This window comes from Aythya fuligula, chromosome 9, assembly GCF_009819795.1.
Source record: "Aythya fuligula isolate bAytFul2 chromosome 9, bAytFul2.pri, whole genome shotgun sequence".
NCBI lineage: Eukaryota > Metazoa > Chordata > Aves > Anseriformes > Anatidae > Aythya > Aythya fuligula.
Genome location: NC_045567.1, coordinates 13,285,405 through 13,301,514, shown reverse-complemented (window position 1 = coordinate 13,301,514; position 16,110 = coordinate 13,285,405). Strand labels below are relative to the sequence as shown.

Genomic DNA, 16,110 nt, shown 5'->3' with positions numbered 1-16,110 from the left:
CAGCAGCTTTATCTGAAAGTTGCTTTTTGTATGTCAGCTTTGTCTAGCCTTTCATTCTGGCCCACATTGACTCTGCACGTCAGCTGTCCAAATGTGTACAAGTATGTATTATACAAGCCTCAACAAGACTGTAGGGCCTTCACTCTTTTTCCCATTGTTGATGTAGTATTTTGTAGCAGTAGATCATCCGGGATGAAAAGCTAATAATACTTAAGCTGTGATTATTATCAAGATGTTGCTTTCATGAAACTATTAAAAAGTTATTAAATCATTTCAAACAGTTGTAGTTGAGAAGTACAACTAATGAGTGAGGATCATCATTTCTGTGCACTGATGAGATGTATGTGTTATTCTTTGACTTCTTCAGACTCACTGCATCTTCATTACAGCTTTACAAGAAGTTTGAATTTTCACTCTGTGTTTTATTAAATGTGGATATTCTACCACTATTCATGCAGTCCAGTGCAGCAGTAGTGCTGTGATGGGTGTATCACAGACCCCCTCCTGGTACCAGTTACTCCTGTCTAACAGTTCCAGACTGCCTGGAACTTCTGCCTATTCGAGTATTCTGCAGTTTTATAGCAACATATACAAGGCATGAAAAATGTTGTACCCCTCCCTGTGTGCTAAGTCAGCAACATCTGTTGTTGATGTAGGGATGTTTTGGTAATGTGTCTGCTTGGGCTGACCAAATGCAGAGGCAGTTACGAAAGCTATCTAGACAGATCTGTCTGTGGAAGCCCAGCACTGGCCGCTAGAGTTTGGGTCAGGGTCTAGCCAGCCAGAATACAGTAAGAATTTTAAGAAATTGCTTGTGTATTATGAGTTGCCTTTATTATGCACATGTAATATTTACCAGTCTTTTTAATCATATTACCGATGAAAGCAGTATTAACTACTAGTGTATTCGTATTGCAGATTTCATGTAACTCTTGGTGTTCCTATTCAGGACAGTAAAGTTATGTGCCTGAGATGTAGCTGCTGGCTATTAACATCAGACATCTTTCTCTCTCTCTCCCCTGCCCTTTTTTAGAGGCCTTTGAGTCCTTGCTTCGCTTAGCTGAAAACCGCACAAGTTCCCTGTTCGAGACAGCTTACAGACCTATGGCGAAAGAAGCAGCGGAGCCTGTTAAAAAGCTTTTTAGAGACATCTCTCTCTACATCCTGGGCGCAGAGACTACAGTGGAAGGTGCTGTATTACGGTTCTTTGACAGTCTCTTTCCTCTTGTGTATAGTCGGCTAATAAACCCAGGAATTACAGATTTATCAGAGGACTATACAGAGTGTCTAAGACTTACGAGGCAAGACATAAATCCTTTCGGACGCTATTCTAGAAACATGGTTACAGAGCTGTCAAAATCTCTTTGGGCAAGCAGGATGCTCAGCCAGGCCCTCAGCCTGGGCATCGAAGTAATAAATACTACTGAACATGCAGTTCTCAGCAAGGAATGCAGCAGAGCTCTGGTGAAGATGCAGTACTGCCCTCATTGCCAGGGCCTGACACTAATCAGACCCTGCGTCGGATATTGCCTCAACGTAATGAGGGGCTGCTTGGCCAGTGTGTCAGAACTGGATGCCCAATGGAGGGAGTATATCTCCACGCTGGAGTATCTGACAAACGAGATGGCTGCCTCGCATGACCTGGAAATCGCACTGACAGGAATCCGGAACTCCATCAATGAAGCCATCCTGCATGCACAGCTGAATGGACCACAGCTCTCTGCTACGGTAAGTGCTCTCTAATTATTCCCTACTCACATCTATAAGTTTCATTATTGGATGAGTAAATATTTGAACAACTTGATGTTGTCTTTGGATCAATTTTTATTTTTTCATCCAGATCTTTTTTAATAGTTAGTGAAAATATTGCTGATAATTATGATGGGGTTCAACAGTCTGCACTGAAATGAAAGTGGGGAAAATGTTTGTTCCTTGAGAAGTAGCTCGGTAAAGCAAATCGCTCTGGCTTGTCTGCAGAATTTTCTAAACAAACAAGGGGAGTATATTATACTTGATATCAACAGCATATTTTCATGCTCTAAAGCATCTGATCCTGGAACTCCAGGAGCAGTGTTCCCCTGGCGTGTGAATATTTGTAATGTGTGGGGACTTTCCATAAGGAACAGTGTAAGGGCTTAAAAGTGTGTTTTTCTAATTAAATGCAAAGAAATTAATATTTCCATAATTTTACAGTTGCTTTGTTTTTGTGCTGACCATCGAGACATCAGGAAGGTAGTAGAGTTCTATAGAGAGTACACTCCTCCAAAGAACGTTGAAAAAAGAGCACTGAAAAAATTAATTCTTTGACAGCATTTACACAAGCAGAGGAACAAAATACATTTAAATGGTTCTATCTTTTATACGTGGTTGGTCTCATAAATAACAGTAGCATGTGACTGACAGGTGTTCTCTCAAGGTGTTGAAGATTAGACCAGAAACTACTGAAATGAGTAATGGTGCTGCTGGCATCATCTCTATGAAGTTCCACAGGACTGTCAGTGCAAAAAATAGTGTGGCCTTAAGCAGGAGAAAAACTAATCTGAAAAAAGAGATGCAGATAGATTCACCTTTCTCAGGGAAGGAATTCTTGCAGAGAATAAATGAGAAGGGAATGCAGAGATCTATAAAGTTAATTCCTATGTTGAACTCTGGCCATCATATTATGTAAGAGGGGAAAAAATATATATAATAAGATACTACAGAGGGTGTTTTTAAACTAAGAACATAGTTTACCAGGAGAAAAAGCCTGCATGTTTGTAAGCTTTCACGTAACCTAACATCACATCTTTCTTCAATTTAGGAGAGCTGACAGAGGCAGATACTGACAGAACATAAAAAAGTCATGGTTTATCTAAACAAATAATCCCCCCCCACACGCACTTTTAGTAATTTGATAGGATTATCACTGTGTATTTGGAGTTACCTTAGCCCATGTTGCCTGATGTCCTCCTTTTCCTTTTCATCCATGACCCCTGTATCTGCTAGTTTGGTATCTGAAGATAAATATGAAATATTAAGAAAAATGTTCAATTTCTTGGCTACTGCACAATTGGCGTTCGAGCCTATGTGCATTGTAGGACAGATCTTGCTTGTGCTTATGTGTAGTTGGTAGCATCATAAAACATACTATAAAGCAGTGCTAGGCGTAGGGTGTGTATTAAACAGTACTCTCACATCTGCTCTAATTTTCACTATCAGGTTATTTATATGTGTGTCTAGAAAGGAAATGAAAATGTATTCTTAATTATTACCTATTAGTTTTATCTGACTATAGGTAGGTGCCTCTTTAAATTGTCACACTATTTCATTATTGATTACACAGAAATAATTAGGAATAAACTGAAGGTTCCTGGCTACTGACAGCCAAAATAGTCTGACAGGTATTTCCTGCAGTGTGTGCAACTTAGGCAGTGTATGCTACAAAACACTAAAATGTAATTCTGCACTGCATTTATAAGCCTCTTAATATAGTCGTATTTATTTTGCTGATGGAGTAGAATGTGTAATCCAGGTGAATATCAGATAATTACAGATGAAGTTAATGAGGGCATTGCTTCTAGCTGATTTTGAAGCAGAATTACCTCTGAGGGATCTTTGACCATTAAAGATAATTGCTATTCAAATCACTTTACCTGGGTCTATCTCACTTCCCTTGCACTAACTTTAAACATTTTCTTTCTTCCGTTAAGAATGAATTCAGAGGGAGCTGTTGTGTTTGAAACTGTTGTGTTTTTTTTTTTCCCCAAAGTTCTTTGTTTTCTCCCACTACTGAAATCTGTGCACAAAAAAAAAAAAAAAAAAAAAAAAAGAAAAAGTTGGGTGTTGTTTGAGACACTGCTCTGGAGGATAGCAAAGGACGTTTTCTGTTTGAAAATGAAAACTATATGCCAGTTTGTTATCCTCAGTCCGTAACTTTTTCAGATGTCAGATTTCTGCAGGTAGGATTATATTTTGAAGACAGAGCATATTCCGTTATTTGAGCAAGCGTTTAGTCTGATATTGATTTAGAACTTTCCTGATTAGTTGCAGAGGCTAACCATTACTTAGAAAATTGAACCTAATTAAGCTGTATTTCCTTCTCTAAAGAAATGGAAAGGAGTTGAATCTACAGCTTCAGGATTTCCGTCTGAGATGGCTTCCTGGAATCCGGGCCTTGATTCTCAATTACACTTGTACCCTTTTGGGCTGCTCTTGCTCGGTTTTGTACCCAGGATTTATGTACTTTAGTATATAGTTTTACTTGTATAAAACTTACTTTTTCAGAAAAAATAAGACTTTTTTTTTCCCTTTGTAACAAAATAAATATCTTTTCCTGTGCATGCAGTTCAGCTTCTGCAAAAATGGAAATGTTTAACGTATGTATAGTTTCCGTTACAAATGCTGTAATTGGTTTCATTCAATTATAAATAATCTATGTAAAACTCATTCAGGAAAGCAGAGCACTCCTAGTAATTTTCATTTATCCTGAGGCAGCCTTAATTAATGCACCTGCCCTTTTAGAAGACATTTTACATTTTTTTAATAGGCAATATGGCTAAAAATTAGCGTTGTTTTTTTCTAGCTTGCTGTCTGCCTGGATGATAATGAATAATGAAAAGTTAGATTGTTTTCTTTAAAACAGGGGGAAGGATTGAAATAAACCAATAAAGTGCATAGTGTACTTTGCTCAAATGAGGTGCAGTCAATTATTATAAAATTAAAAAAATAAATCCTATTTATATGAAGAGCGCATGGCTTCAAGAGACTGGCCTCTGCTGATCTCCTCCATTAGAGCCACGAGAATTGCCTGATTTGCTGGGATAGCGTGTGTGAAAGGTCACCTTTAAGATATTGATAATCTCTGCTCAGATTGCTGCGGATTGTGCCGTGCCGTTCAGGGATGCTGGCTTGCATCCAGTTTACTTAACCTAATGTGGGCCAGCCACGGTCTGCAGCATCAGCAATCATAATCATTACTTTCTGGTTTGTCTGCTGGAATCTAATTGTCTTTCATATTGGTAGGAGCCCTGACTGCTTCTTGGTGCCAGATACAGAGACCAGGTTTGTTCCCCCTTCCTTATCATTTTTGAGTCTTTCTCCGTACTTTGTTTGCACCTTTCTGTGTTTTAAAGGCAGGTGTTGTTTTCTCATGTATTCAGTCTGCCATATTATTCTATAACCAAATGCTTTATTTGTGCATCATTCCTGTTTTCTTATTTTTATTCTAAGTGGAAATAAAATACCTTGAAGTAAAATGCAAGGAGGGGAGGCAGTTAAATGCATGCTGGTCTCTAGCACTTGGGGGAAGTTTACTCGCTTGGTTATTCATTACAAGCCAAATTCCCCCTCTCTCTTAGTAAAATTTTGTAGTCCTTAAAATATAAAGGTTATGATTATGAAAGTAGTAAAAATAAACATTTAAAAAATGCACAGGTAGCTCCCCATTCATCAGAGTACTAGATCATGTGCTTAACCTGAAGTATCTCATTTAAACCACTTTTTTGTGAAGGATGCTCTTGCACTTTGCCAGGGGGAGTCCCCTGTTGCTCACCAGCCGCTGTTGGTGCTCCCCAGACCGAGCCCCACAAGGCAGCGTGCCTGGTGCTTGCGAGGCACTGAGGTGGGCTTGCAGCACTCCTCCAGCAAGCCGGGGGGCATTCATGGAGATAGGTAATAGGAACAGAAGAACATATGAGGCAGGGAAGATTTCTGTTGGATCAGAAGTAGAATCTGTCTGGCCAAGCTAACTACAAATCTGCACCTCTGCTGATAGTGAGCAGATCCTGGTATTGCAGTTTTGGCTTTGCCTGGAGCTTGGTGGTCTTGCAGATGTGGCGCTACTGACTTTTTATTGGTGTGGATCTGAAGGGCAGAGATGGTCTGTGGGATGGTGTCGTGCTGTATAGGCAGGTGCTGTGGAATCAGCATCCTGCTCAGGTACAGATTCTGTGTTATCTTTTGGCAGTCTGTGGTTACAAAGAGATTTGGTTCTCCTCCGTGCGATAGAATACATGGCTTCCCAAGGTCAGAGGTCCAACAGCGGAATGTCCCTGTGTTCTGAGGTCCAATAGTAAAAGGTTGCTTCTTCCGTTTACTAGAGCATTTGAGCATAGAAGATGCACTTTTGCCTGTGTTGGAAAGCTCTGTGGGCCCAGGTCCCCTCGCAGCTTCTGGAAATGGTGATTTGCTGCTTGCTCTGCAGATACGCCCAGTGCTGCCTGGGCAGCTGGCGAGGACTCTGTCAGCTGCAGTCTGACAGAGGGTTGGAGCCAGGTGGTCTTTGAGGCCCTTCCAATCCAAGCCATCCCATAATTTGTCACTCTATACTTCTTCAGAACAGAAAAATACTGTACAGCTGAAGATGCTGTGTGTCAGTGCTCCATTTATAAATGGCAAGGTGGAGGCTATATTGTCAAAGAAAAAGCATTTTATGGTTTGAATTCCACTTCAGCTCAATAGCGCTTGAACACATAATTACCTGTTCTTAGCACATTTCCCAGGTATGGCCATGCCTTATACTCTGCATGTGGCTCGTTGGGAAGCCTGCCTACATGGTGGAAAATGCAAAGTGTTGTGTGGTAGCAGAAACATGTGGAAGGTAGGAAGATGCATATTGTCCTGAAACTTGGTCTTCTTTCTGTGTGTTTGTCCAACATAAAGTACTCATCTTCTTACTGATGTTATAATAGCTGAAAATGTTTCAAATAAAGGGAATATAAAAAGCCACAGATTTAATATTTTCAGAATGTCTGTTTATACAATGCCACCACACGGTTTTTGGATTATAGGAATAATAAAAGCAAAAGCTAATAAAGGCCTTGATTGATAGATACCATCAGAGATCAGGAATTAGGAGAAAGAAGAAAGATCTATGCCTTGAGCCAATCAAGTTCTTGGAAGCTAGCTTACTAATTAATGTGATGAAAATGACAAAAAAAAAAAAAAAGATACAAGAATAAACTTTGGGAAAAGGAGCAGCACAGAGGCAGGAGAAACACAGGAAGCGAGGGGTATTTCAGATACATGATGCTAGAAATTTCAGGAGTGTTAGGGAGAATAAAATCAGTGATGGGGAGAGAGAAAGTCGTGTCAAAATCCCGGGGTAGTAAGTGGCAGTCCTTCCACAGGCTTTGAAGACATCAAGGATGATATGGAGAAGACATCCACTAAATACAGATTGTTTTTTAGAGGGGATTGGTTTAGGGCTGTAATGAAAGAGAGAATCTGCTGGCTTTTTGTGGCAGATCATTCATGTGGTGCTTCTTTAAAGTTTTGTGTCTCAAGCAACGCAAGGAAGGCATGAGAAGGTGATGAAAGCAGGATCCCTAGCAAGGAATGTTGTCCTTGATGGTGATGAAAAAAAGACAAAGGAGTTAGGCTTTCCATGTCTGCTCAACTGCTTCTTCTTCAGTCATTTGCAATTAGGGATGTAATTAGGAGCTGGGGAGGCACAGTGCATAGAGAAACAGCAAATGAGAATTTAGTGGGTTTAGACTTACAAAAAAAAAAAAAAAAAAAAAAAAAAAAGAAAGTACAGGTTGATGATTGGTCTTGGCTGGTCTATCAATCTCCTCTCATCAGTGGTTTTAAAAACTTGACTCCTGTTGCAAAGCAGGCAGCATGTAGTCACGAAATGCACGCACAGCTCTCTCTACTGTTGTCTAAACTTGTCTCCCTGAAGCCACTTGAAAATGGATTTCTCTTACTGTTTACATTGCATCATTATTAGTGTTTTGATTTTGAAATTGATCTTGTTGACCAGAATGTGGTACTTAGCGCTGAAGAAAGTGGTTGCTCTGCAGGTGAGTTCAGGCTTATAGCTCTCTGAGGTATTTAACCTGTAAGTGGGTAAGAGTGGGAATGCTGGTGGAGTTGGAGAGAGCAGTTTGGGAGTCTAAAAACAAGAAGGAAAAGGCTAAGTTTATAGAAGCACTGAAAGAGTGACTAATAATTAAATCTTGCAATATTTTTATGAAATAGCTGTATATTGGTGTAATCTTAGAAAAAATGGAGACAGTAATACTAAGAGGTAGAACCAGGCTTTTTTTTATTTATTATTTTTTTTTTCCAGTTATTAGTTCTATAATCCAGCACCCCAGTTTTCCAGTGATCTGAGGGTGTGCTGTCAGTGCCCATTACAGGCACATGTGATGCACCTCAGCACATGTTCTTGGCTAACTGGAAGATACAAAGGTGTGCGTATACCTTTGGTACTGAAGAACAAGCTATATAGACATTTGTTAGGTGTGGTTTAAGGATGGAAAGAGGCATCTGCCTGTGAAAGAACACACTTGTATTGTGAAATGCCCACATTACTGCAGTGGGCTTGAGCCAAAACTTCCTGACAGGGGAAAAGCATTTGAAAACAAAATGAAAATGTTGCTGCAATTTTTTTGGTAGAAATTCATCAGTGTATGGAAGGCTTAGGAAAAATAATCGAGGTGGTCTGAAATCTTTAGGAATAAATTAGAAAAACCAAACCTGAGAAACAAAAGACACAAGATGTGTTTAAATGGTCACCTTTAGGAAAATAAAAACTTAGTGTGGGAAAAGACTGCCAAACTTAAAGCAGCAGGAGATGGATGCACACTAACCTTACAAATTGGAAAAGGAAATGGCAGTACTATGAACAAAATAACTTGGTGTTGAGTAAGTTCACAGCAACAGTTTCTGCCAGCTAGTAATGAACTACTTGGTTAGAGATCAGTGTCATAAGACACTCCTGGAGACTTTGGAGAGTGCTCAGAGCTGAACTCAGGTGCTTCCTTCCTGCAAGTTTTCCAGTTCAAATGATCAACACCAGCTATCAATAAGCATAAGGACCAAACTTAGCAGAGGTAAGAGCAGTAGATTCAGTGCCTTAGTATGCTGAAAATACCTGTGAAAATGTACATGGGAAGCTATGCTTGTGAAATATTTGCACTAGAAATGGTATGTAAAATGTCATTTCACTTTTCCTTAAATACTTGTTACCAGTAAATCTCTGAAAAGAGAAAAGAGGAAATGCTTAGCTATGATGAGGTCTGCAGATGATCTTGTAGGAGCCTGAAGGGCTGCCCTCTTGAAGCTGTCGAATTTGGTAGTGCTTCTTGCAGATGTGACCTTGAAGACACAGAATCACTTATGCTGAGTGTACATCAGATTCAAATCCTTTGTGAAGAAGGGACAAAAGGAGAACTTTTGGAAGCCTGGTGAATTGCACGGAGGGCGCATCTTGTAGTGTAATTACCAATTTTTGTGCAAAAGGTAAAAGAACGCTTTTAACAGTGTAGGACATACAGAATTGCCTATTTAAAAATATTGATGTGTTTCTCTTGAGCTACGTACTTATCAAAAGATTGCTCTTGTCTTATGGTCAGTCAGGAATGAATTTTTAAAAAATGAGCTCTAGAATTCTGTATCTGGAGTCCACAGAACTTTGCAGAGTATAAGCATCTAGTTCTCGTTGTCAGCTTTGTAAGTTTTGCCCCGTGCTATTTGCTTGATTTAAAAGCATTTTGACACTTGAGTACTGTATAAGTATTTCTGGAAATAATCATCTAAATTGTTTAATGCATTTGCCTCATTCCCATCTGTTACAAAAGTCCTCTGGAGAATTAGAGTTCATAGTCTTGAATGGCTCTTAAAGAGGATGCAGGGAGCTTTGCAGCCTGTGTTGGCTAATGACAGTTGTCCTCCATGCAGGTGTTAGCAAGGAGTAGCATGATCTCCAGGTGTAAGGCATCATCTCATCAGTAGTGATGGAATGGCTTGAAATTTGATACGTACCCAGAAAACGTCCCTACAAAGTAAGTTAAATTGAAATGTGTTTCCAAAGTCTAAACTATGATGAATCAGAGCAGGAATAAACCCCCCTGTACAATTACTGTTGGTCTGAGACATGTGGGTACTGGGTGTTATCCAGTTGTCATGTTATTTGACTAAACACATAGCCAACAATTTGGTTTTCCATAATTTTTTAGCCTTGTTTGCTTTTGCAGAAAATTTTCGTTGAACTGGATGCAGGTGTCTCCTCATATCCAAAGGTGTTCAGTCACAGGTTGCACTTTACCTCCTGACTGACAGCTGACTTGCTGGTACACTATTGGCAAGTCCTTTTTATCTGTACTAAATTATCTGTACTAAAATAATTATCTGTACTAAAATAAAAAGCGCTTCTCTGCCTGACAGAGCAGTATTCAAGTTCTACTTTTCATTCCTTACATCTTACTTTTTGTGTAAACATGTAACCTGAAAGTTTTATGTGAAACATTCTTATCAGTGGAATTGATGGATGTAGCTTTTAACCAGCTTTTGGTTTGAAAATGGCTTTGACTGTGATTAACCAGATGTGATTGATGATTGTGGTCAGTGTTTTGCAGCTGATAGTGATTTGGGGTTGCTGCCTTCTCACAAAGACTTCTGTCTTTGAGAGGGATCGTGGCACCATTCTTTAATTTACAGCCATGGTATGGTTGTTTGGTCTACTTTTATTGCCAAAGTACTTGTGGGAAACACACCAGGTATTTATGTGTGTGGGTTTGTGGTCACAGAAATATTAAGCTAAAATATAGGTGGATGTTTTCAGGAAATTTTGTATGCATGCATCATCAAAACAGATAAAATGCTACAGGAGTCTGGTGTTTAATCTAAGTTGTGGGGTGTATCTTAACGTATGGTGTATTGCCAGTAATTTGCCCAGATGTAGAGAGTAAGGACAGGTTACATGTAAAGCCAAGAAACGGTAACCTGCTTTTAGAGCAAGAGGCCTGAACAAGGTAGTAAATACATATTTGAATGTATATACATACATATTATTCATTATGCCTTTTGCCTATCATCTTTGTTTAGGGACATAATTTAAAAAAATAACTCCTAATGCATTTCTGAAAAGTACATTTTATTTCTTTAAGCCATTGATACTGGTTGTAAATATATGCTTAAAAGTGCATGTGTGATGAGGCAAGTGCCCTTGGCCATTGCAGGAGTGTGAAGCTTTGCCCCTCTGATGCTAAGCACTGTGATCAATAACATGCGTGTATGCAACCATGTGTGCACATTACTCTGCACACACATACACTTGTTTTTCTTCTCTCCTTCAGATAGATGAAGCTGTATCTTTTTTAGGGTGTGGATAATCAACTTGGTTCTAAAACTCTAGTCCATGTAGCATCTATTTTTGAATAAGAATGAGCGTGTTAGTTCTACTATTGATTCTCAGTGAGAAGAACTAAATTTGAGCTTTGGTGTGACGTAACCAGTGTTTCTCAAAACAGCTGCTTTGTTTCATTATTATTACTATTATTTTTGCCAAACTGAGGCTCTGATACTTTTCAGCACTTTCTAGTACCAAGAGAATTAGTTTCGAGGAATTACACAGCCAAGTGTAATTTTAATAATAATTTTAAAAAGTCCAATGCAAAAGGTATGGTCAGTCTGATGATCGTTTTCACCCCTGAAGCTGCAAGTGCAGAAAAGTGTGCCCTAGGTCACAAAATCTGTGTCCTGTTTGACTTTTAACTTGCTGCTTTATGAAGAGGCAGGTGTGCCTGTGTCTGTCTGATGGTAGGATATGAGCTACGGGATGGAAGTTCTACTGAAGCCGTAATCATAAACCTGCCAAGGTAACACAGCCATAATTTCACCGAGCACTCTGTATCTTACTGGGAATATGATGTTGGTGTCAGCACTTCCCCACTATTACAGTTGAAGGATGAAGGACATAAATATGGTAAGAGTCCAGGATTTTGCTTGAAGCACAGTACTGAACAAGACAATCATTGCTTGGGATAATAGTTATGGAAATGATGGTACTCAGGATGACAGATGATGTGCTTAGTGTTTCAACAACACTTTATTCTCCGTTTTTACTTCTTTCTTCCTTCTATTCTATGCACCTATCATAAGTCTCCATAAACTGTGTAATTCATCTACTGAAATTGAATGTTACTTTCTATTACAGAATTGATGTGAAGTACAAAAGAAAAATCAGATACTCAGATTTTCTTATGGACCTGACTTACTGTATTGCTACTTATTAAATGTGCTGGAATTTGTAATTGCGGTGCTTTGGAATCTTGGCACTTCTGCTTGTTGTGGTTAATTTTTGGTCTTAGAAATTAACAAGGCAGCAAACGATGAAGGTAGAGTGTTGCTGGGTTGGGGTCCAGTCCCTGGTAAAAAATGCAGCTCTAGCATATTGGCAGCTAGACTGCTTGTTATTCATTGTAAGGCGTCTAGCTATGGGAGTGTTAGATGTTTGACAGCATTGAATAGATTCCAGTCAGCCATACAAACTACCTCCAGTGAAGTGGAAAGGACCATAAAATTGTTTTAGCAACAGCTAATTCTCTCGAGTCTTTTAAGGTTTTTTTCCCCCCTCCTTTTTTTTTTTTTTTTTTTCTTTAACTATTTGGTTGCCATTAGAAGACTTGTCAATTTAAACAGTAAATGTTCACAGATTCGTTTCTTGTTTCTAAGATTGGTTTTGTAAGTTTTTCACTAATTTTGAATTCAGCAGTTTAAATTTCGGAGGGGGGAAAAAGTATATATTTAACAATGGTACTTTCCTTTGAATAGAAAAAGAAGCTTTTACAGCATTTGGAAACAGGAACCCCGTGACGCTCCCTTCTTCTATAGTGAAGTGAGGTGAGAGTTGCTGGTCATTTTATTATGGTTCTATAACTTCTGTTAATTGTAATGAAGCTTTACTTTAAAGTGAATTTTATTCTTCTTGTCCACAACAACAACACGAAACAATTTTGTTTCACAGAATTTTTCTCTGGTCTCATGGCTTAGTCTGAACTCTAGCTACCTCATCTGGCAGGAGGCAGGAGGAAAGTATGATGTACGAGAACACAACTGGAGGAGCAGAGTGCTGTTTGGATAGTGAAGAGGGAACTGGGGCGTTTCCATCCGTGTGCCCCTACTGAAGGACGCTTCAGCTTGCCTGCATGATGTAGCAGTAGTCAAAGACATGCACATACTCATTGGAAAATCCATGAGTCCTCTTCAGGAAGATATCCATGCTTTCTCTCTTTGGTTTTCTTTATGATTTAGTCAATACTTTCACTAATAAGATGGTGGGATTCGAATCACTCAATATATGGAGAGTATCGGTGATTCTCCTTTTGTTGTCACTTGCTACATCATTTTAATGCCTTTTTTTTTTTTCAATGCATGTTTTTTCCCCTCTAATAAGCACATGTAATGTTTCCTTTTGTGGAAGCAAAAGAAAAGAATCTTTTTTACTTGCTGGGACGCTTGTATGTATATATAACACTAGACCTGGGACATGAAATGTTTGGTGAATTTTTTATCTACTGATTTTTTTTTTTTTTTTTTTTTTTTTTTAAGTGTGATGAATTTTTATCTACTGATTCGTGTATTTTTTCAGTACAGAAAGTTGGAACTCTGTTCTCAGCAGACTGGAGAAATTATGACGAAAAAGCTCGTGGGCTGAGATAGAGGCAGGGAGATCCCTTCACAGTTACAGTCATGGGTAAAACAGACTTGACTTGGGTAAAAGTTGCATTTCCCATCAGAACAGTCGGATGGTGATGGAAGGCCCACCTCGCCCTGCCACCTGGCTTCCCGGGACCGGTTGGTACCTTCTGGAATTTTGTGGAACCTTGTGGAACGCTGTGGGAGCCGTGTGGGCCCAGGCAGCCCCATCTTCCCTTCACAGGGTGCTGGCATCTGGCCACGGGCACCCCAGCAGGTCTGTGCGGGGAGGAGAGGCTGCCTGGAGGCAAGGAGCTCTCACAGGGAGTGCAGACATCCAAAACTAGTACACTGACTGAGAAAAGCCAGGATTTGTGACAGGAATCAATGGTTTGTGTTTCTGAACTGGGGGGCAGTGACAGAGAGGAGGGGGAAAAGGGCTGAGGTAGCACTCGAGGCAGTGAGTATCAGACAGCATTCCACATAATGTGGAGACTAAAGAAATCTTCAGAAGGAAATGAAAGATCTTACCCTAAGTGGAAAACGTCACTCGGGTCTGATTGCATTTTTATAAGCACAGACTTGATCACAGCTGGGATGGGACAAGTGGCTTGGGGAGAATTTAATCTTGTACAGAAACGAGGAGGTATGACAAGAAAGGTTTTAGAAGAATATGAACTCAAAGGGAGGCAAACCAGTGAGGAAGGTGTGTATGAAATTGAGACAAAAGATACGGAAAAGAGCTAGAAAACCAATCGTGGGGAAAATGATTTGAAGAATAAACACTGGAATATATATTGAGACAGAAGAAATTGTGCTCCTGGTCTGGACAGCTGGCAGTGTGCTGGCAGGCCTGACAAGGCCTGGCCACTGAGCACTACAAGCTGCTTTCCCGTGGGTTACCCCGAGAAATGCAGGTTTGTTACCATGCGGGTGTCAGCCCCAGAAGCAGCATGGCTCTGCTTGCAGGTCTCCTCAGCCAGGCTTAGCAACTTGAATAGTGTCACGTGGTGCAGGTTTATTTTTCTCCTTAAATCTGCTCTCACAGAGGCACAAACAGCATCGCTTATTGGCCCAGCTCTGCCCAGCGGTGGGCCCCTTATCTAACGTGGTGCAGCTTCAGGATTCTTCTCACAGAAGTTACCCCTATGGCCCCCTGCTACCCAAACCTTGCCACATAAACCCACTACAGCAGACTTCTCTGGAGTAAGCTTCCAGTTGTTATGTTTTTGTTATTTGCTTCCCTTTGTGTTAGTTTGGGGGCTGGGGGTTGTTTAGAGAAGGGAGTGTTACAAACATGATTATTATCTTTTCTTACTCCTAGTTTGTCTTGCTTGAGTAATTGCACTGTCCCAAGCTAATTTGGGTTTATTTTGCCTATGCTAGAGGAGGTGCGAATGGACTAATGTATCTTTGAATTCCCCTGAGTGGTCAGTCTAACCTTCTTAGGGGTGCAGCTGCCTACTGCTGATGGCCAAGGAAGGAGCAGTGTGTGTATGGCAGCAGCACATCCTTCCAGTCCCATGGTAGTGGCAGTAATCAGTTGTGATCTTCAGGACTTTCATTCAAGCTCTTTTGCTGTGCTTGCCCCTGCCCTGCCTCTTCTCCCTTTAATTGTTTCAGAGTGTTTTACAAACAACAACAACAACAAAACCACCACCACAAACCACTGCATTTTTTGCAAGGCATACAATGTATGCCTTGTATTAGCTGTAATCGTACCTCCAATCATGAAGTATATATTAATTGTAGTTCTCCTGTGGTCTAAGCTTGTCCGGGATACTCCCTCATTTCTGAGGCTTCATCCTTGATAGAATAAAGAATAAGAACAATTAGCTCTTTGCAGGATCAGGCCAGGAAGCTGCTTCATTGATAGACTTTTAATTTCAATATGAGCTTAGTTCTTGACAATTTAAACTGATGTTTCTCGTGGTCTGGAAAAAAATAAAAGGTTTGTTCATCAGAGTTAAATATGAAAATACATTATCCATGATTCCACTTTGAGACCACATGGTGTGATTCAGATTTTCCAACTCATAAGAAATTTAATGCACATTTAAAAGCCTTTTTACATTCTCCCCCACTGTATCCAAACCCATGGGTGATTTTTCTTTTTTCTTTTTTTTTTTTTTATAGCTTTTCTAAAGTATTACTCTCCTTTTTTTGGCATCTTAAACTCCAAGAAACTTAAAACTAGGGGAGTCAGCATCTGAGTTTTTCAGAGCAGGGTGAAGTCCAAAATCTTTTTCTATTCTTCTTTAAAACTCCTTTTTTTTTTTTTTTTTAGTATTGTATGTCATGACAACACCGTAGAGTGGCCAGAGAATGTGTACTTACTTGTGGGCTAGGTCCTAGCTAGTATAAGTGTTATAAATTTAAGTACAGTAATGGCAATTCATGCCAGCTGAGTGTTTGTCCTACACAGGTCATCTTCATGTGCTTTCAGCCTCTCTAACTATTACAACGGAGTTGCAAGTGCTTGAGTTAAGCATGAAGAAATAATATATACAGCAAACTTGGCACAGTGAGGCTCGCCTGGAAGAGAATCTGACTTCCCAGCCCCGCTGATCCACTGTAGAAATGACTCTGGTGTGTCACAAATTGCAGCATCACTGTTGGCTAAGAGTTTGGGTGTATATGCCAAACCTAGCTCATGTTCAGAAATAAATGTGTCCTGATCTGAATGTTGTCCCTTGAATGTTGTTCATC

At 39.9% G+C, this 16,110-nt stretch overlaps 1 protein-coding gene across 1 annotated transcript in view; it reads left to right on the top strand.

The window, feature by feature from the left end:
- Positions 1 to 16,110, top strand: part of LOC116492325 (glypican-5-like) — a 369,081-nt gene that overhangs the window by 83,640 nt on the left and 269,331 nt on the right. Inside the window, exon 3 of the mRNA XM_032192922.1 lies at positions 1,034 to 1,728. Coding sequence (XP_032048813.1) covers positions 1,034 to 1,728 — 695 coding nt within the window. The remainder of the gene's footprint in view (positions 1 to 1,033; positions 1,729 to 16,110) is intronic.